Raw genomic sequence first — 21,304 nt, 5'->3', positions numbered from 1 at the left:
CGGTGCTGAGTACAGATTGCTGGATCATTTTATGCAGAGAGAAAGGGAGAACAAAGGAATAGAAGTTTAGACAACTTTCTATATTTGGTTTGTTTGGTCTATAACACTCTACCTTTCAGCCACTCAGGAGCTCCTCAAGACATTGATTGCAATGCTGGGCAAATATTTAATCTAAGATAATGTACATACACAGGTGGGAGAACCAGTAAAGTGCATTATGAATTAGCACCAGCCCATGGATTCCTAACTGACAATATTACCAAATCCTAGCGGCTGCATGAAATATATCCAGGACACTCTTATGTGTTAATCTCCCTGCCTATACAGGATATGGATATTCTCCTTCATCTCTGGAATAGCCAGACTGCTCTGAAATCTAGCTGGCCTTTTTGAAATCTAATGGGACCTGGTAAAATTTGAAAGTGATGGGTGGTAAATAGAAGCCCACCTTTCCCAAAATTAGTGCGGCCTTTTTATGCTGGGATTGTTTAAAGTTCACCAGACAAATAGAGATCGATGGAAATTCAGCTCTGACGGCAGAGTTCGCAGAGTTTTGTGCATTCCACTTTCCATTTAGAATACAGAGTTCCATCTAAACTCTGCCAACCGTCGTGTGGCGGTGTTTTGTCACGCGAACTACTCACCAACGATGAGATTTCTCAATGCGAGCGGCAGGTTGAAATCCGTTCGCGTTGAGAAAGCTGCCACTCGAGTAGAAAATCTGTCGTATGGCATGATGAAGCCTCACTCTCTGGCACATCGCAAGGTGCCGTTTGTGTTGATTTTGCAGTGCGGAACAAGCGCCCAGTACAAAAAAATCAGTGCAAGCAGCGCAACATGCTAAATCCGCTCACTCGTGCGACTCCGCAGAAGCTTGTGGAGTTTTTATGTAACTCTGCGGAATAACGTGCAGTGAAACTCCACGAGTTCCATCCACCCCTACAGACAATACATTTTTAGAAGACACGAGCTAAAATTATGCAATTTACGGAACAATGCTAAATAAATTGCCTAAAAAGCTGCATGGATTACCTGCAGCTCCAAAGGGGTTCTATAAAATGTAAAATGTGTAGTTTCTTTGTGATTTGGGAAAGCCAGAGCCTCCCTGTAGGGCTTGGTGGGAAGGAGTTCCCACAAAGGAAATTTTGAAAAGAAATATGGTCAGTTGTGCCTTTCTCAGCATAATTTACCCAAAACAGGATACAAAAGATGCAGGTTGTACAAATAGTTCAAGTAATCTGTTTATGTGGTTCGGCATGGCATCCTCTTATTTTACTTGATGTACATAGTATCCTTCTTCAGTCCTGAATTTCACTTTCTTTGATTTATCCATCGTATCCATTCCAAATAGATTTGCAATTTTACAAAATAACCAAGAATTTACATGGGAGGGACAGGATTGGAAAATTAAAACCCCTGTGGTTAGATAGATCTCAGAGGCTAACATAGTGACAATCGGTTGCATAGACTTCACAGGTTTTGATGTAATACAAATGACTTAGAATTTGGAAACTGAATTACTCCCTCACAAACATGATGGATTTCCTGTCTGCCCTATTACAAGTGCCATGGGTTTTCCTTGACATTTGTGACGGAATAACCGGCTGCCAGACTCTGGCCCTTAGTCTACACCAGTCTTATATGCCTAGTCTGGAAAAAACTATTGCAAATATAATACTATAACACACTTTTTTATTATTATTATTATTGACATGAAACAACAGCCACATGGCAACCTCCCTATCACAAGGAAAGCATGTCAGCAATAGGTGCACCCAAATCAGTATGAATTGTCACTCTTAAAAGCAACTTTAAATATATCATGCGAATGCAGTAATTTTGTTGCCAAAAAACTTGCTTGAATTTTTATAACACAACACATATTTTGTATCCAAATGTGAGCTTTTCAATTTAGGTGAATAAACTCAATTCCCACAAATAAGGGGCCCGATTCACAAAAGTAATCTGAGACAAAATACTAAGGGGCAGATTTACAAGCCCCTTGCGCCACTTTTACGCCGCAGTTGCGTCACTTTTGTGACGCAGCGGCAGCGCAAAAGATGCACCATGGTGCGGGGTATTTACAACGTGACGCATCTCCCAGATGTGTCACGTTGTAAAGCCCTGCGCCAGAAGCGGCGTACCATCACAGGGGGAGGCGTTCCTGCGCAGGAACGCCTCCCAAAAGTGGCTGAGTGAAATCTACAAGATTTCACTCAGTCACTTTTGGGCCCATGCTGCGTCAAAACCCTGCGCCTGCTTGAAGCAGGCGTGAGGATTGACGCAGCATTGTACACATAGGCCCCCGATCATTGCTGGAGCTACATCGCGCTTGCGACGCAACTCCAGCAATGCACTGATTTTACGGCACCGATGCGTGACGCATCTGTGCCGTTTTTGCCCCATGGTGCGCCGCATTGTAAATGCGGCACATCATGGGTGGTGGAGCTGCGGCGCACAATTACTGGAGCATCTATGCCGATATGCAGGGATGCGCCAGTAATTGTAAATCTGCCCCTAACTTTACTACTCCTAAATGCCCTTTGTGAACAGTGAAAGTCGTAAAGTTAGGATTTTGTCTCTGTTAAACTTAAGTTTGTCTTAAGTTTAACCAGATAAATATTAAAAGTGTAGGGCTCAGTGATATGCCCTGAGCGATTACATTTTGATCCCTTTGCTTCCTGATTATTAGAAATTAAACATAGTTACTGTCTGGTATCTGTTGTACAAATACCCATCTCTGACACGTTTCTTCAAGTTACAGCGTGTGATACTGTGTAAAGGCCACCGACAAATCAAAACAGAATGAAGACGGCCTTCTCCCTTTTGTCTAGAGAGATTCTAATAAAGTTGGTTACCACCAGAAAGGCTGATTCTGTGCTGTAATGTGGCATGAACACTGACTGACATGAGAGCAGGAGAATAAACTGCTCAAAGCATTTTGTGAATTGATTATTAACCAACCTTTCTGTTAGAAATGACTGGAAGTATTTGAAACAAGGAGAAAATTGGCTATAGTCTTACAGTTTGCCACTATTATTTTTTAGGAGAGGTTGCTGGAACGGTGGCAAATTCTGAGGAGGAATTAGGCAAGGCATTCACTACAGGATTAATAACTCCTACTGCCTTGGTTAGTATTTTTGGCTGACAAGGGTCAGTGGTTATCCCAATTTGCAGCTTATAAAGGCTACCTCAGATTGTTGTTAAGTTATTTGATTATCAGCTTTTTTGGCCTCCAGAACATAGATTATTGATTTTAATGCCACAACAAGGTCCAGAAGGACCGTATTTATATATGGATACATTGGCAGTTATCAGCATGGCACCACAATTTAACAATGTCAAAACAGACCAAAAAAAGAATGAACTGCAAAATATCTTGTCTAAGGCATTGCGCTTCAAACCCCTGCCGCACCCCGCACCCTCGACTGTCAAACCATACAACATATAATGCATCATGACCATAAGACCAGACCTCCTCATCAAGATTTTGACTAATGATTTGGGAACAATTTTTGGCCTATATGAACAAGTGAAAAGTATATTGCGACTAAATATTGTGCAAGAGTGCTTGTTTTATTTTTATTTCGTAATATACTTTATGAAGGAGTTTTAAAAGAATATCCCGCTTGAGAAGAATTTGCATTGTTTAGAAAATTATGTAATTATTGTTATGTGATAAATTGTATACTCTTGATGTTATGATGCTAATCTTGTGATGGAAGTGTGGAAGAAAAAAAATAAAATAAAAAAAATAAAAAAAAAGATTTTGAGTAACCAATGGCTGGGGGACAAGGGTGAGACAAGGATAGCCTGCCCACTGCTTCAAATTTTGAAATTAGTCTGAGGGCATCCTCTAGCTCGAACAAATTGTATCTCTAGACCCATGCAAAAAACCAAAACCCTATTCCAGATGCCCACGAAGAACGGTGTCTCTGCCCTCCATACGCTGGCTATGTCTCGCTTAGCAAGTGTAAGGCCCAGGAAAAGGAGATGACATCAGTATCTGTTTCCTCCAATCCCTTCCATGTTGTGTAGTAAAGTCAGTCTGGGAGACCAATGGAGTACCCATATCTGGACCTCCGTAAGGAAAGAAATTACCCCGCTCTAGAATCTATCCAGAGCGGTACAGGTCCATACAGTGTGTAAGAAAGTGCCTTCATCAGTACCGCAGCGCAGACATATCGGAGACACCACTAACCCACTTTCCAAAGCCAATGGCGTGTATAGTGGGCCCTATGCAAGAATTGGAATTGGACGAGATCACTGCTCCTCTGGTAGATTCTAAGGCCTCAACCAAGAGGGGTGTGTGAGAGGGGTGTGAGAGAAGAGTTTGAAATGGACTTTGCATACCAGCTCCTTCTCTTTGATTCTTAAAACCTTTTCCATATGTAAGACCAAGGTATATGTTGAAAAATGGGACACTTGAGATTCCTAATCCAGCCCTGATTCTCAAATAAATAATGGAGTTACGTTTGTGTCATGAAGTGTCCCATCGCTGCCCACCGTAATGGGAGATGTGTCCCAGTGCGCTTTCAGGGTCTGCGCTACGCCTCGAGCGCCTAGGGACACCGGGGGAGATCTTGTATCCTTTTAAGAAGTAATGGGAGTCTCACCCTTCCTTCCCTACAAATCTCTGTCGTACTCAGCACACTCTCGGTTTGGAAAAGGGTCCAAGGATGCCTGACCCCAACATGGCCGACAATGGTGACTTCTTTCCCCTTGCTGAAGTTTTACTTACTCAACCTTTCTAGGACTGTGCCTGACCTCAAGAAGACTTCTAGAATTCTTTCGGACCATATCTCCCCCCCCCGCACTACTCTGACAATCCCTGAGTACACATGACCTCTTTCCTGACAGCGGAATCCGAGCATTATGTCCGACGCCTGGTGGAGCTGCTCTGTTCAGCTAATGAGGAGATCGGACTTGGTTCACCCCTGACCGTCACCTGCCCAGCCAAACCTTGGGCAACGTTTCTCCACTTCTCCCTGTCTCACCCACCCCCCCACCTCATCGTATTCCTGCTGTTCTGCTTTTGCCTTGTCTCCTTTCTATCCACCTGTCTGACCAATACCCGTTGGAGCATCCTTTGAGAGCTAGACTGGCCTTGGACTACCTCCCTGGCCGTCACCTACCCATTCGGTCTTTGGGCTGACTTTACCTCTGTCTCTTATTCCGTCTTCCCCCTCATCCTCTCCCTTCTCACTCCCCCTCTCTACTGGTCTCTCCTTATCTCCAGGGAATGTGCCTCATATATTTGATGTAATGTGTAATTGTTATTATTGTTGTAAATTTGCTGACCTTATGTAAAGCGCTCTGATACCTACAGGTCTAGCCAGCACTATATAAAACTCTTTAAATAAATAAATAAATAAATCATTGTCGATGGGTCCTAAGTCCAGCTGCCATGTCTCCCTAAGGGCCCTTAAGCACGGGGGCACTGTTTGTGATCAGTGTTTGATATATTTTCAAAATGTTATGAACTCCAAATTATCCTAACAGGAGTTTGCCTTCCTATGGATTGAATTTGGAGAGGGTCATAAGGTCAGAGATGTGTGGTAACAATTTGATTATCAGATTTTGGAGTGATGACTTGTATTTATAGAAGGTGGTTTTCGGAAGAACTTTGAGTGTGCTATTGAAATTATTACTGTCAAATTCGGATTGCATATTTGTCGCTTTCTGCTCATAAAAGTGGACACGTTATTGCATAGCTAGGGCCTAATATCCATTTGGCAAGCTCACAGGTTCAGAAATAACTTGCAATTATATTGTTTTACAGTTGCTTACAACCTACTGCATTGTTTCAGAGCAGATATATATTTTGCTATATCTTTAGACAAATAATTTCTATGCCACCTGTGCACAACATTTTTACATTTTCATTTTTCTGTAACTAGAGGCGTTGAGGACCAGGGGTCGGATTTTCTATGCTCATGTTGAGCAGTAGGGACTAATGAAACCAGCATGTCCATTGGCAACTGAATCCAGTTTATCAGTTAGAATCATTTTCATTGTCTCCAGTAATTGTTTGCATATAATTCATGAGAGCAGCTTGAATTTCATATTCCTTCATTTTACCCCATTTGACAGAGATGGGTAATCTCCCCACTTTTCTGCTTTTATCTTCTGATGTCTGCATAGCTAAAATTGATGACAGGTAGTCACACCATACTAAAAGTACAGGTTGTTAGATTTGTAGTGATTGGTCATTTGTTGCAAATAACTTGAGAATGTGGCTCGCTGAGTGATTAGGTGAGAAAACCTGCTGTTTCAAATATAAAATGTTATGTTATGTAATGTTGGTTTGTATAGTGCACTAATCACCCAAGAGGGTATCCAAGCACCTGGGCAAGATGTGCTGGTGTATGGTCCCCAGGTGCTTATATGAAGAGCCAGACCTTCAGCTTCTTGCAGAACTCAAGAAGTGAGTTCTGATGTGCTGAGGGAGGTTGTTCCGTCTCTAGGGTGCAATGTAGGAGAATGAGCGACTTCTGGTTCTGCTTTTGCAGATGTGGGGAGTGTGAGAGTGAAAGTGAGGCAGACCTGAGGTGTGGTGTGATATGGGTGCAGCAGGTTAGGTCAAGTATGAGTCATGGGCTACATTCTGGATGATCTGCCTTCTGTTTAGGAGTTGTTTGGACATTCCGGCATAGAGGGTGTTGGCGTAGTCCAGACTGCTGGTGGTGAGTGCTTGCATGATGGTTTGCCTGGTGTTCTGAGGCAACCATTTGAATATCTTCTGCAGGATGTGTAGGATATGGAAGCAGGAGGTGCACACTCTGTTAACTTGAGCCGTCATGTTGAGATTGTCATCTATGATGATCCCTAGAGATCTTGGCTTCTGTTGTCTGTGGGTGTTGGCCCTAGCTCTGATGGCCACCAGGTGGAATCTCATGGAGAGGCCTTGTTGGCGAGGATCAGTAATTCCATCTTGTGGGAGTTGAGCTTCACGCTTTTTGTTTCCATCCAGTCTGCTACCATGGATATGCAGTTGATGAAGTTGGTTCTGGTGGTGTTTATCTTGTCCACCAGGGAAAGGATGAGATGGGTGTCATTGGCATCCGAGATGACGGCGATGTCTTTTGATCAGATGATGTTTGTGAGAGGTGTCATGTATCTGTTGAAAAGAGTGGGGCTGATGGAGGATCCCTGTGGGATACCACATATCACTTTCTTGGTCTCTGATTTAAAGAGTGGCAGTTCTTTGGGTTATTCCAGTGAGTAAAGAACAGATCCATTTGACAGCAGATCCTTGTATACCAATCTCATGAATTCTTCTGGTGAGGGAGTTGAGACATAGTGTAGAAGGCTGCTGAGAGGTTGAGCAGCTTGAGGCTTGTTGTTTCGACTTGATCCAGGATGTTTCGAATGTCATCGTTGGCCGCGATGAGTGCTGTTTCAGTGCTGTGGTTCTTTTTGAATCCTGATTGTATGCTGTCTAGAAGATGGTAAGTTCAAGGTGAGTTGTGTGTTGCTTCTTAATGGCCTTCTCAATCAGTTTGGCTGGGTTGGAAAGCAGGGAGTAAGGTTGGAAGTTGTTCATTTAATTTGAGTTGTCTGTGGGCTTTTTGAGGAGGGTGTTGATTTCTGCAAGTTTCCATTCATCCAGGAAAGTGGTGGATGTGATGAAGGTGCTGATGATGTAGTATAGCATTAAAACTATACAGGTAGTAGTTTTCCCCTATAGAGAAGCATCCGCAAGTTCGCTAAGCAAAACAGTAATCTAGCAATAATAGAGCGTAAAAAATATAAGTATCCTGCTGTATGTCTGTACACGGGTGCTAGGTTAGCCCCAAACACCTACTACCTAATGGTGTTATCGTCACAACTAAATGTGCAACCAATTTGAACACAAAAAAAAAACTAGGGCTTTCACAGCACACCACTTGTCCTTATTCAGTCTTGAATCCGTATATCGCACCTCTGGCTATAAATAACCCTCTGCTACAAATAGAGACAATTCAACAATAGTGATCAGAACAGACATCCAGAAAGATCAATCTTCTTGCTGTTCAGCCATCTTTATTCATATTATAAAAGTGTAAAAACTCCCAGCACATGATTTGCCAACACGTGTTTCATCTCTTTTAAATACTTTTTCTAGCATGAATGTTGAAGTCAAAAGCCAGGACTGTAACTGGACCAAAATTGGTCCCGCGTAATAGTGTAAGTGCCGGAATCACCAGTCTGCCAATATGCGCTCCCAAGTCAGTTCCAAATATCCCAAGTGGAATTCATATGTTCAAGTCCTGTAATATGTGATCGGATCCCCGTAAGCACACCAACTATCCGCTGTATGCAACTGTAAACAGACCCTTATTAACGCCCCTGCTCCAATACGAGCTGTCACCTTATAATTAGTCAAACCGTCCTCCTTTACCGGTCTTCGGGGACTCTACTAGTATTGCCACGCACTGCTTAAAGGGTTACTTTGTTGGAAATAACCAAGCACATATCACCCATTCCCACCTTATACGGTCCACCCATAGTACGTTGAGATCTTACAGTTTACGTAGTCTGCAACCGATCCGCACCTCCCTACAGTCCCAAGGGACCAAGTTGCATACAACGGATAGTTGGTGTGCTTACGGGGATCCGATCGCATATTACGGGACTTGAACGTATGAATATTATCCATAGAGGAGGCGAATGAGTCTAGCGGCTAAATGATTGCCCGTACCCAGCTATAGAATTTATTGAACTATCGGGACTGAATTGACGGATATCAGGAATGTACCCGTTCCACTTGGGATATTTGGAACTTACTTCGGAGCGCATATTGGCAAACTGGTGATTCCGGCACTTACACCATTACGCAGGACCAATTTTGGTCCAGTTACAGTCCTGGCTTTTGACATCAACATCCACGCCTTGAAAAAGTCTTCGAAAGAGACGAAACACATGTCAGCAAATCGTGTGCTGGGAGTTTTTACACTTTTATAATATGAATAAAGACTGCTGAACAGCAAGAAGATTGATCTGTCTGGATTTCTGTTCTGATCACTATTGTTTGAATTGTCTCTACTTGTAGCAGAGGGTTATTTATACCCAAAGGTGCGATATACGCAATCAAGACTGAATAAGGACAAGTGTTGATGATGTAGGTTAGGGTGGTGCTGATTGGTGAAGTTCCTAGGTTGTTCATGTGGTGGGGCATGAGTACATTGGGACCCAAGAGTGGATGATTCGCATGATTGCCACTGTGCTGTTTCTGTTGAGGGTTGTCCATTCAGTCAGATGGCTGTCTTTGTTGTTGGTTAGAAGTTAGCAATGAGTACTCCGGGGTTGAGTTAGTGTGCAAAGTTGCTGCAGATGTTTGCGATTTTGCTGTGGAAGAAGATTGATGGGGTGTCGCAGAGTTGTTAGGAGGCAGCAATGTTGTTGACAGTGGCTGAGGGCGAGGTGAAATCCTAGACGATCAAGAAGATCTCCTTGCAGCTGTTGAAGCTTCCTTTGATGCGGTCCACCAGTACGTTTTCTACTTTGTGACTCTAATTTGCTGGTGATAATGTCTGAGTGAAGCCTTGTAGGTAGTCTGTCTGTGGTGTTGTGGCAGGCTCTCCATTTACTCTCTAGCTGTTTACCATGTCGTTTGGTGTCTCAGAGGTCTTTAGTGTACCAGCTGGCTTGTTTGTTTGATCTATTAGGCTTGTTGGGTTTGTTGCAAGGGAGTCTGTGCAGTTCTTGATCCAGTTGGTGAAGTTGTTGATGTCCTTGTTGAGGTTACCTATGGTGCTGTGAAGTTCCTACCAATCTGCACATTTGTTGGACAACATAAACTACCATGGTGTGAATGGTTTCTGGCAACAACTGAACATGACATCCCTGACCCCTAAGGGATCGTGGAAACAGTACGAAACCATTTTTTTTAGTCACTTGTGCTAACTTATTCACAGAGAAAATATACAGATTGATTGACAGAGAATACACAGTGGGGCGTTTTCAGCAAATTTATTGAACCAAAGTTATTCATGTATAAAACATGTGTGCTGTAAAGATCAATAGACAGAAGCAGATAAAAGTGATTACGAGCACCAAGAGCACAAATACTAGATATATTTCTACCATGGTGCCAAAGCAGTGTATATATGCAGGCATATAAAACAAGGCAGTACTCAATCATTCTCCTACTATGTGAACCCTACTCTAAGTGTACCTAGAGTGTGTGTGGGTGTAGAGCCAATAATCCCACCAAGGGACGATCCAAACCCATTATCTGATGGGATAGAATGAAGGAACCCGTCTTGGTGACGAACTGGACACCCCCCACGAGATGTCAGACCCCTGTGTGGTGAAGTCTCAGCATGCAGGGACCCTCGGTGTCAGCTGAAGTGCCCCCTCTACTAATCTATAAGGATGCTCATCTCTTATAATAGAATCAGCCTTGCAATGTGCGTATAGCTGGATGTATGACATTACAACGCATACTTTTACAACGCATACCTTTACAACGCAACATCCATTACAACGCATTCCATTACAACGCATGCCATTACAACGAATTTTTAAAAACTACCTTCACAACGCATTCCATTACAACGCATACTACCTTTACAACGCATTCTATTACAACGCATAACATTACATTGCATGTATGGTAAGTATTGGATAGTGTAGGGGTAAAAATTACTATTCTAACTCCAGGGGGGTGCAACAGTAGGGTAAGTGTTGGATAGTGTAGGGGTAAAAATTACTATTCTAACTCCAGGGGGTGCAACAGTAGGGTAAGTGTTGGATAGTGTAGGGGTAAAAATTACTATTCTAACTCCAGGGGGTGCAACAGTAGGGTAAGTGTTGGATAGTGTAAGGGTACAAATTACTATTCTAACTCCAGGGGGGTGCAACAGTAGGGTAAGTGTAGGATAGTGTAGGGGTAAAAATTACTATTCTAACTCCAGGGGGTGCAACAGTAGGGTAAGTGTTGGATAGTGTAAGGGTACTATGTGTTGTAATGGTATGCGTTGTAATGGTATGCGTTGCAATGACTGCGTTGTAATGACATGCGTTGTAGTGGTATGTGTTGTAGTGTGTCATGCGTTGTAATGGTTGCGTTGTAATGGCATGCGTTGTAATGGATGTTGCGTTGTAAAAGTTTTGTTGTAATGGTAGTACATTGTAAAAGTTGCGTTGTAAAGGTTCTTTCCCGTATAGCTTAGTGATGTTATGGATCTGTAGATAGCACTGTCGCCCTGTAGATGAAGATAAAGATGACATTTGTACATAGTGCGAAAAGAGACCATGTACATGAAGTTCAGGGCATTGTGATAATGTTGTGCGAATCTAGATGTGTAAACAAGTTTAGTTTCAGGGAAATTAATCCAACATTTTCATGCATGTAAATATGTGCGAATGGTCACAGCTGAAATTATATTGAAAGGACAATGTAAGAAAATTAGCTGCTTTACTACATTGGCCTAACCCGGGAATATAACAGTGGGGCTAGGCTGATCAGTGCTGAGGTTGCTCAGCCAGTTTGCTTATGTGATTTTGCCCCAGCTGTGGCTTGGAGTGCTGAAGCTGGTAAGAGTGTTGATTTGAGGTGTGTTGATTTGGAGTGGTCAGTCCATATGACGTGTGCTGCTGAAAACTAGAACACTATACTAGAAAGCTAGAAAACTAGAAAACTAAAATTATAAATATGTCTAAAATGGCTTGAGCATAAGGATCATCCTTATTATCAATGTTTAGAGTAAAGTCTCCAAGAAATGTAAAATTTGTGAATTTAATTGAATTGTGTGCATTAGCAACACTTAAGGAATTAATAAATAAGGAGTCTATATATTAAATACATAAAATTAAGTTTGTTGAGAAGTTTTAATACAAAAGCCAAGGCTTTCAGCATTTCATACATCTGCAAGTGGAAATATGGAGTACTGAAACAAGACTTTAAAAAAAAAATGAGGCTTTCTCCTCAAAGAAAATATCCAGGGACGAGGACTCGTTAATCCAAGTTTCGGTGATAAATAAAATATTGACCTTTAAATCAATAGAAAGGTCAGCGATGTCCATCACTTGTTTAGGGAATGACCATGTATTTAAGAGCCTTCTGGTGAAGTTAACAGGTAACATAGAATAGTATTTCAGATTGGATAGGGATATGTTGCTTAGAGCATGACCCAAGTTGCCTTACTTGGTGGCAGCCATAGCCAGCTGGTGACACTCAGGGCGTGGCACTGGACTGAAAATGTTTTGCACCTGGAATCCAACTTTGCAACTTTTGTTGGCACCCCACATTTTGAGTTCTTTAGTGGAATAAATAAGACTTGTGAGACCTTTGTGATGGCAGTATGGATGGTACTGGCCATGGAAGGGCCACTGATGGATGGGTGCAGACGGACTTGCCTTTGGCGCACCTTTGGCATGCAAGCACCGCAGCTGCTGCGCACACCGTTACAAGTCCACGCCTTGGTCTGTCTCATAAAGGGAGAATTCGCATGCATCCCTAAAAGACTAGAACGCTCAGCACTTCAAAAATGGCACCTTGATATGACTTTGAAGGGGGAAAAAATTCCATCAGACACTTAACTCCCCCAATAATTATACGTGGACTGGGGAGCTAAAGTGCACAGTAACCTATAAGTAACATTTATCCCCACATTTTAAAATATAAACACATGCCCAAAGTAAAAAGTTTTAAAACTTAAAAATGTCAAGGGGCTAAACCAAAACAAATTACCTCGGTTATCGGCTGAGCATATTGCTGTAAATAAAAGAATAATAACATGTTGTACACTTTTGAAAATATGAATGCACTGGCCTCTGTACTTCTGTCCTGTATAGTGTACTGTGTTGCACAGTTAACTGTGGGCCAGATGTAGGAGAGGAAATACCGGTCGGTAACGGCCGAATTCGGCCGTTACCGACCGGTATTTAGGATTCGGCATGTAGGGGCCAGCATTTTACAGAATCAGTAAATTTACCGGTTCGGTAAATTTACAGATTCGGTAAAATACCGAATCGGTAATTTTACCGATTCGGTAATTCCACAGGCCCTTAAGAGTCGGTATTTTACCACCCAATCCTATTGGGTGGTAAAATACCGAATTCAGGTGTGCATGCACATCTGTGCATGCACACCTGTGCCATGTGACACACAGACATGCCCTTAGGGCATGTATGTGTGCCACATGACACACATGCCTGTATTTGGGGTGCTAGAGGGTGTCAAAGGGACACCCCCTGCACCCTTGCAGGATTCGGTTACCGAATGTTACCGATTCGGTAATTTAACTTTAAGAATTACCTACATCTCCCACCTTCATATTTACCGATTCATAAATACCGAATCGGTAAAATTCGGTATTTATGAATCGGTAAATAGGAATTACCTACATCTGGCCCTTAGTAACTGTGAGTGTGTTACCTTTGTCCTTAAGAATGTTTTGGGAATTGCTCTAACAAAGTCAGTGTCGTTTTTCTGCATATCATCCATACTTTTGTATGACTGGCCTGCTTGTCACCATATTCATGAATAACTGGTTTATAATGCTCTTTATGGGTGGGTGACCATTGGGTGGGAGACCCACATCATAACCATGGAATTTCACCAATTTTTGGGGCCCTTTAGAAAATGTAAATAAGGAACATGGAGTGACAAGAGAACAACGGCTGCTATCAAAAGAAGCACAGGTGAACATGCGCTATTGCATTCAAAGAGACGGCCACATACCAATGGTGATGGACTGAATAATATATTTTATGCTGTTGTTTATTACATGCCCTCAGATGGATTTTATTTACAGTGAGTCCATGGGTATGGAGATGACCAAGGAAAGAAAGATGATTCTCTGCAGAAAGTAATCAATAGTTTCTTACCTCCTTCACCCAGGCTGGCATGGTATGGGTGCTTGGCGTCCGAAAGTGGATATTGAGAACAATTACACAGCACACAACCACCACTGTCACCAACACCATGATGAACAGCAAATATCTGTAGAAACAGAGATAACACTTTACTTTACTGACAATAAATCTCATAGTACATGAAATTTGAGGTTTTATTTCTAAGATGCATTACTGTTTACTTCCGGGCACCTTAGCTATTAGGGACTGGTAAACATAGAAAACATAGGCGGCTATTCACAAACTTTATTGTGTAGTATGTGAGTAGTGGAACTACTCACATACAACAAAATGTTATTCACAAACTTAAGGGCAGTGGCCTCCGTCGCTCAGATCTTTTCTGTGCAGAAACCTCCACAACATATGCAGAAATCTCGGCACATATATGTATTCCTTTTTTTTTGCAGTAAATGTGGAAGGTACAGTCGAATGGCAGGAAAACAGGGAATATTTGCTAGTAAATGGGGGGAGTTTCGTGAAATATAGGGGAGGGGTTATGACACTCTGTCGAAGGCTTTCTCTGCGTCTAGGGTGATTGCCACCGCAGGTTTGTTAGAACTGGCTGACTGTTCGAGGACGTGGCAGAGGAGTCTTGTGTTGTCATGTGACATCCGTGTCTTCAGGAAGCCTACTTGTGAGTACCTATTAACGTTGTGAGTATCACGTTGAGTCTTGTGGCTAGTATTTTGAAGTAGAATTTGCCATCTAAATTGATGAGGGATATGGGCCTGTAGTTCTGGGGCGTTGCATATCCTTGCCTGCCTTAGGGATAACTATAATGTTGGCTTCCTTCATAGAGTTTGACACCCTGCCCACCCCTCGCAGTGGTTGAAGACCTTTTTCATAGTTGGGAGTAGTTGAGGCCGGAAAGTTTTGTAGAAGGAGGCTGTATAGCCGTCCAGACCCGGGGCTTTGTTATCTTTAAGTGAGTTGATTGCCATCTCAATTTCGGCAGCACTTATCTCCCTACCTAGGGTGAGTGCCTCTTCGTTAGTTATCTTGGGCAGGTTTAGTCGGTTTAGGTATTCAGTGACTCCGTCCTGGTCTAGTGAGTTGTCCCTTCTGTAGAACTCACAGAATGTGCGAAGGATGTCTCTGTGGTGAGTATGCGTGTTGTTATTTGAGTCCGTGATGGATGATTAGGTATGTTGTCTCTGTTTGTATTTCAGGTGTGCCGCCTGCCTTATTGGCCTCGCAAAGGTTGATCTGTTTGTATTTGTTAATCCACAGACCCGCCCTTTCACTCAGAATTCTGTTATATTCGTATTTCTTTTTAGTCAGCTCACTTAATGCGTGCGCGTTCCTTGTATCATTGCTATGGGTACCCTCTAGAGTTTTGATGTCTGATTCTAGTTGGTCTTGGTGTAATCTCGCTATCTTGTTTAATTTTGCCATGATGTAGATTAGAGTACCTCTGACTGTAGCTTTTAGTGCGTCCCACATTACTGTGGGGTCCATGTCTAGCGTGTCGTTATGTTTTATGTATTCGTTAATGGCTCGCTCTATTCTAGACCTGTCTGCTTGGTTGTGGAGAACAGTGTTGTTAAACCTCCACCTGTGTGTGATGTGTTCGTTGTGTCAGCCCGACAATTGCAGGCTGATGCAGGAGTGGTCAGAGATACTCCTAGCCGCTATCTCCATGTGATCTATTAGGTGGGTGTGAGAGCCTGATAGTAATGTATAGTCTATACTACTGTAGGAGTTGTGTGGTTTGGAGTCAAATGTATAATCTCTGGTGTCTGGGTGTTGTAGTCTCCAAGGGTCCCTGAGGTTGAATCTGTTGCATATTTTCTTTACGATGCTTTGTGAGGCTGGGAGGTTGTGCGCCTGTGATTGTCTGTCTAAGGTGTGGTCGAGTGCCAGGTTGAAGTCACCTCTCAGCGCTGTCATGTCATTTGTGGGCTCGCTTCCAGTCTCCTGCCAACGTCCTCCAAATATGCGGTGTCGTCTGTTTTTGGCGCGTATAGGTTCACTACTTGGATTGTTTCGCTGCCTCTTGTCAACTGTGTTACTAGTATCCTACCTTCAGCATCATGTTGTTGGTCTTCTATGGTTATCCTAGATTTCTTGCTTATGAGCGTAATCACTCCTCTTTTTTTCCCCTGTCGCTGGTGAGCATGCAACCTGTCCTAACCATCTAGCCTTGACTCTAGTCGCGTCCTCTAGGGATAGTTTTGTTTCCTGTATCAGTATGACGTCCCCTATTCCTGCTGGCTCTCGAACCGCTGATCAGAGACATTGTAGCCAATAAGGATGTGTCGGGGGTCATTATAAATGAGGCTACTGCCAAATTAGCCGCTTACGCAGACAACATCCTCTTAATCACAGAGGACCTCAAGGCATCCATCCCCGCCCATATGGAAATCATAGGTATATACTCGGCCCACTCAGGATACAGACTTAACAGGGGCAAATTGGATTGCATGCCACTCAATATCCATAACATCAGAGAGGTGCTTGACAACTCAGGTCTTGTCTGGAAACCAGGGTTCATCAAATATCTAGGTATCCAATTTGGCAAAAACCTCAAATCCACACTCAACCAAAATGAGAAGCTAACTTTAGGAAAAATAACAAAGCTCCTGGAGGGCTGGTCCCCTAAGTTTGTATCCTGGTGGGGAAGAGTAGACACAGTTAAGATGATGATCATGCCGGTGATCAACTACCTCATGGGAATAATCCCACTTACACTAACGGACGACTTCCACCGCAAGACTGACAAAATGCTAAACAAATTCATTTGGCAAGACAAAAAACAGAGAATAAGCTTAAAAAAATTAAGACTAGATAAGAAACTAGGAGGCTTAAACCTGGCAGACTTCAGAACGTTTCAGACTGCATTGATAGCGAGACAGGGGATCTACTGGGTCATACCCAACCAGAGCCACACACCAGTTTGGCTCAAGATAGAGAAGGCCATACTCAACAACCTTGACCCACTATCATTACTCACCATAAACAAACAATCACAAAACATGAGCCTTATACTCAAAAACACCAGACTCGCTCTGCTCAAGGTGGATCAAAAACTAAAACACAGCATCAAAAACTCGAAATGGGAATCGTTGCGGGGAAACTAAAAAAATAGAGGGAAACCCCTCACCATAGACACATGGAAAAAATGAGGGCTCTCGTTCCCTGCCCAGCTGGAAGAAGGGGGATCACCCCTTACCTTTAACATACCTCAAATCCGACACAAACTACCTGACATAGAACTCTACAACTTTCTCAAAATCAGAACCATCCTATGGTAACAGAAAGGGCGGTATACAAAACAAGAGCTAACCCACATAAGTGGAACAAAATCTGGCAGCCGTGGAATACATACAGGGGGGACATTTGTGACCCATTATCAGAGGACGAAGTGGATAGCTCTGAGGATGAGACAGAGGAGAGCTAATTGATTGCCATAACTAACCGGGGATATTGTTAGAACTTTAGGATAACTTGATTGATGTTCAGATTAGGATTGTGGACCTTCCGGGTGGGGAGCGGGTGCCCATATCACGCACTAATGTGATGCCTAGCAGGATAAACTGAAAGATCTATGAAACAAAGAAAACCGTGCGTAATTTTACTGAGTCACAAGTTGAGTTTTTGTTAATATAAAAAAGAAAAGCAAGATGATAACGCATATATGTAATAAAATGAATCATAGCCCGATAAATATTCATACCCGCAGAATCCGTGAACCATGTCACAGTAACAGCCGGCCTCAGGGTTGTAGGCGCACAGATGTATGTTGTTGGAACTTCAATAAAATCTTGCATTTAAAAAAAAAAAAAAATCAGAACCATCCTAACCAAATCAAGTATAGCCAGACATGATCCATCAATTTTCCAATATATGGAGAATCTGAACAAAGTTGGCCATCAGATCTCCCACATATACAAACTTCTCTGACCCAACACTTCCACGCTTAATAGCAAAACAACCAACTACTGGGAGGCAGACCTAGACTCCGCCCTGACCGAACAAGAAAGACACGCCCACTGAATGCCCCCCTCGAAGAATATGGTATCCCCGGTACTCGCCCAGACAAAATTCTGGCTGCTGCACAAACTATATTGGACCCCGGCCCGCCTTACGGCCATGGGCCTGAGAGAACACGACCGTTGCTGGAACTGTGACTTAGAACAAGGGGACCCGGCACACCTCATCTTCCACTGCACAAAAGCCAAAAAATTCTGGAACAAAGTTTTTTCCTTCATAAATAAAGCCTTAGGTTGTACTCTTAAAGAAGAGTTCTCCTCACTCACCACCGCATTCATAACGTCTGCTCTAGATTCACAACACGACAGAAGCTTGCTCGACCCCCTATTAACAGTAACAGCTAAAATAGTCCTCACCAACTGGAAGGACACATCCACGGCCACCTTCAAGGGGTGGCTGAATTAGGTAACGTTCTTGAGGGGAGCCGATATCACAAACCCTACGCAACACACCATGGAGAAACCCCAATAAGGGACTGTGGTCCTCCCTGGACAGATTCCTAGACCTGTATGATCCACTGTGAAGGTGCAGGTCAACACCAGTGACATATCCCAACACGGTCCCGTTAGTCAGAAGCAGGACACCCCCACTCCCCTTTTCCCCTAGAACCCTCTATCCTCGCTCTCTTTTTCTTTCTTCCCCCATTCTTCCCCCCCTCAGAGTAACCCACGGGGCAGGGGCCCGACTAAGCCCATGGTCCATTGAACCCACCCCGACCCCTCGAACACCCCTAACACATAAAAGCCGCAGTGATGAACGGATAAACTTTGTACCTGTCCCATCAATTATTTCTACGGACCTGTAGCCTTTCTAGTGTTGAAAAGCCAGGATCTAGATCTATCACCCTCTCAATACTGCCTAGCCTTCGCATGCTCCCCCAGTGTTTGAGCTCTCTATCAGCCTCTTCCCTGAATTTAAACAATTTTGTGTGGATTTGGTGAGCTATTATGGTGTCCTGGTAATTTTAATATTGAATTTCAGGGAGCTTTAGTTTCCCTTCTGAACTTAGAATTGTGTTTCTAATTGATTTAAGAATCCAATCTGTTTGAAAATTGACACACCCCTAATGAAAGTCTTAGAGGCTTCCCAAATGACCAGATATGTTGACACTGACCCATCATTGTGCTTAAAGTATTCTTCAACACACTCACAAACTTCTCTGTACAACCAATTTAGGATGACACAGTCTTGCACCAAACATTTTCTTTTTTAATCTTAAAAAAGAAAATTCTGAAACAATATTTTTATTCTCGAAAGTAAAATAGTAATGCTACACTCACCAATGAGCGTGATCTCCCATGGCGGGAAGGGCATTGTTTGCAATTTACTGTCCCTCACTCCCAGGTTTTGATAGAAAATATATATTTTTAATAGTCTTTTTGCATAGACTCATATTTTATGTGACTGCAGCTTATTTTTCAATATTCAGCAAACACTCTTTGCGCCTGGTTTGTTGAATACAAATACTTTACCCGTATAGTACCTATGAAACTTATGGGTGAAATCTATGGGTGAAATGAAATATAATGATAACATATTCTGTAGGAAATTTTATTTCTACAGTGCAAACATTATTTTAATGTGATTTTGTAATGTAGTATTTTTAACAGCCTGCTTCGTGAAATAAATGAATATAATATGAAAGCACTGTCACTGGTTAGTGTAGGCAATCAATAACATATCATAAACACTTTTCGATGCACTCGTTCATTCACCCACCATCCCCTTATTGCATTTACTCACTCTCTGACTAATAGTAAACTACACACACAAAGTAAAAGAACAGAAGTAAAAAAAGAAAAAATGCTCCTGCCAAATCATGGCTGGTACATGTCTACTATAAAAAAAAGTTGTAAAAAATTAAATATAGCAGTGAACGATCATCATAAAAGGTTATTATTCATAGTGTGTCGTTGTTTGAAAGTTTAGAAGCAGTGACCACGTGGGATGTGACACATTGCAGATGAAATGAGTGGCCCAATAACACAGAACCCTTATTACGATGTCAGTTGTGGAATTGGGACTGACCGACCTCCGGTCCTCGGTCCCGACTGCAGCATTACAGTGCGACCGCACAAGGTGTGGTCGCATACCTCCATTCTCTATGAGAGCTTGTGCTGCGGTCGTAAACTGGCCATATCACAAGCTCCCATAGAGAAAAGGGAGAATATGTTGATCCCTGGACTGTGTGGCATGCACCTTATGGTGCCTGCCACATGGCGCAACGATCAACAGGGGGCACCATATGCGCCCCATCTGCCCCCAACAGGAGGCTGGAGAGAGAAGCGGGCCCTGCTAAGGGCCCCCAAAGTTGCTTTCTGACACGCTTTCCATGTCGGAAAGCCGGACATGGAAAGCCTGTTGGCAACCAACAGTGTAATCCTGACGGCAGAAACGTCCTCCATTGGGATTACGGTCAGGCCTTTGACTGGCCGATGGGCTCCTTGAGCCCGTCGGAATCCAGCTGGAATGACCGGCCAGTTTCACTTTCGACCGCTGCATCGTAATGCGGCGGTCGAAAGTGAAACCCATGGTGTGACTCAGAAAGCCTCCGACCGCAGCTCAGCGGCCATCCGAGTCTCATCCTGATTAAGCCCACAGTTGAGAATAGTCAGGTGCTCTAAAAACCCCTAAAAAATACAAAAAAGAAACAATAATTGATAACAGCCAAAAAAGGAGAAAATGAAAAAAGTAAAACACTGGCCCCCCCACCCCCGGCACTGATGCACACCCATTTTCATACAAATGTATACATGTGATCAGAGGAAAATGATGTAGTCTCTCAAAGGGAAAGCAAACCAATTGCTAGTGTGGCTGACCCATTGCCCCCAGCTAGAACCTCTCATGGCAGAAGCAGAATGTGTATGACACTTGAAGAGCCCATTGGCAAGAGACTCAAACTCCCTTTATGGATTTGAATGCAAGCATCTCATTATGGTTTTAATTATTACAAGAACCTGACAGATAAGAGTGCCAGACCAGATTAAATACTTTCATACAAATAGCTAACTATTATGCATGAAATTACAAATATGTATACAATTGTAGGAGGGAAAACAATACACAACCCCACTTAATGTGGCCTAACAAGGTTTATCACAGTTCAAATATATTTCTCAGAGCAGGAGCCAACAACTGAACACTTGTCTATTGTGGTAATCTGTGAGATTTCATGTAAGAAATGCTTATTCTCAGACTTTAACACAGTGTCATAAATCCATAATTTAGAGCCAACTGCTTTAGAATATATGCTTTTCACAATGAGTCAAATCTACTGTCTCTATTGTAACTTTTCATAACAAACAGATCAAATCTAAAACTTTGGACATACCTTTTCCAAATAAACCAATCAGGCTTGCTGGCTTGATCAATAGCTTGTCTGCATAGCCAGCTCAGGCCTACAGTACTGAGCATAATCTGTGCAATTCTTTTTTAACTGAAGCACACAACTTGGACCCCATTAATT

At 42.8% G+C, this 21,304-nt stretch overlaps 1 protein-coding gene across 1 annotated transcript in view; it reads right to left on the bottom strand.

The window, feature by feature from the left end:
- The window catches only part of LOC144792908 (acetylcholine receptor subunit delta-like), a 120,493-nt gene that overhangs the window by 16,528 nt on the left and 82,661 nt on the right, over positions 1-21,304 (bottom strand). Inside the window, exon 9 of the mRNA XM_078668111.1 lies at positions 13,819-13,933. Within this exon, the coding sequence (XP_078524237.1) occupies positions 13,819-13,933 (115 nt within the window). The remainder of the gene's footprint in view (positions 1-13,818; positions 13,934-21,304) is intronic.

The sequence above is a fragment of the Lissotriton helveticus genome, chromosome 11 (assembly GCF_964261635.1).
Source record: "Lissotriton helveticus chromosome 11, aLisHel1.1, whole genome shotgun sequence".
NCBI classification, from domain to species: domain Eukaryota; kingdom Metazoa; phylum Chordata; class Amphibia; order Caudata; family Salamandridae; genus Lissotriton; species Lissotriton helveticus.
The sequence above is the reverse complement of the archived record's forward strand: the minus strand, read 5'-3'. Positions and strand labels throughout refer to the sequence as shown.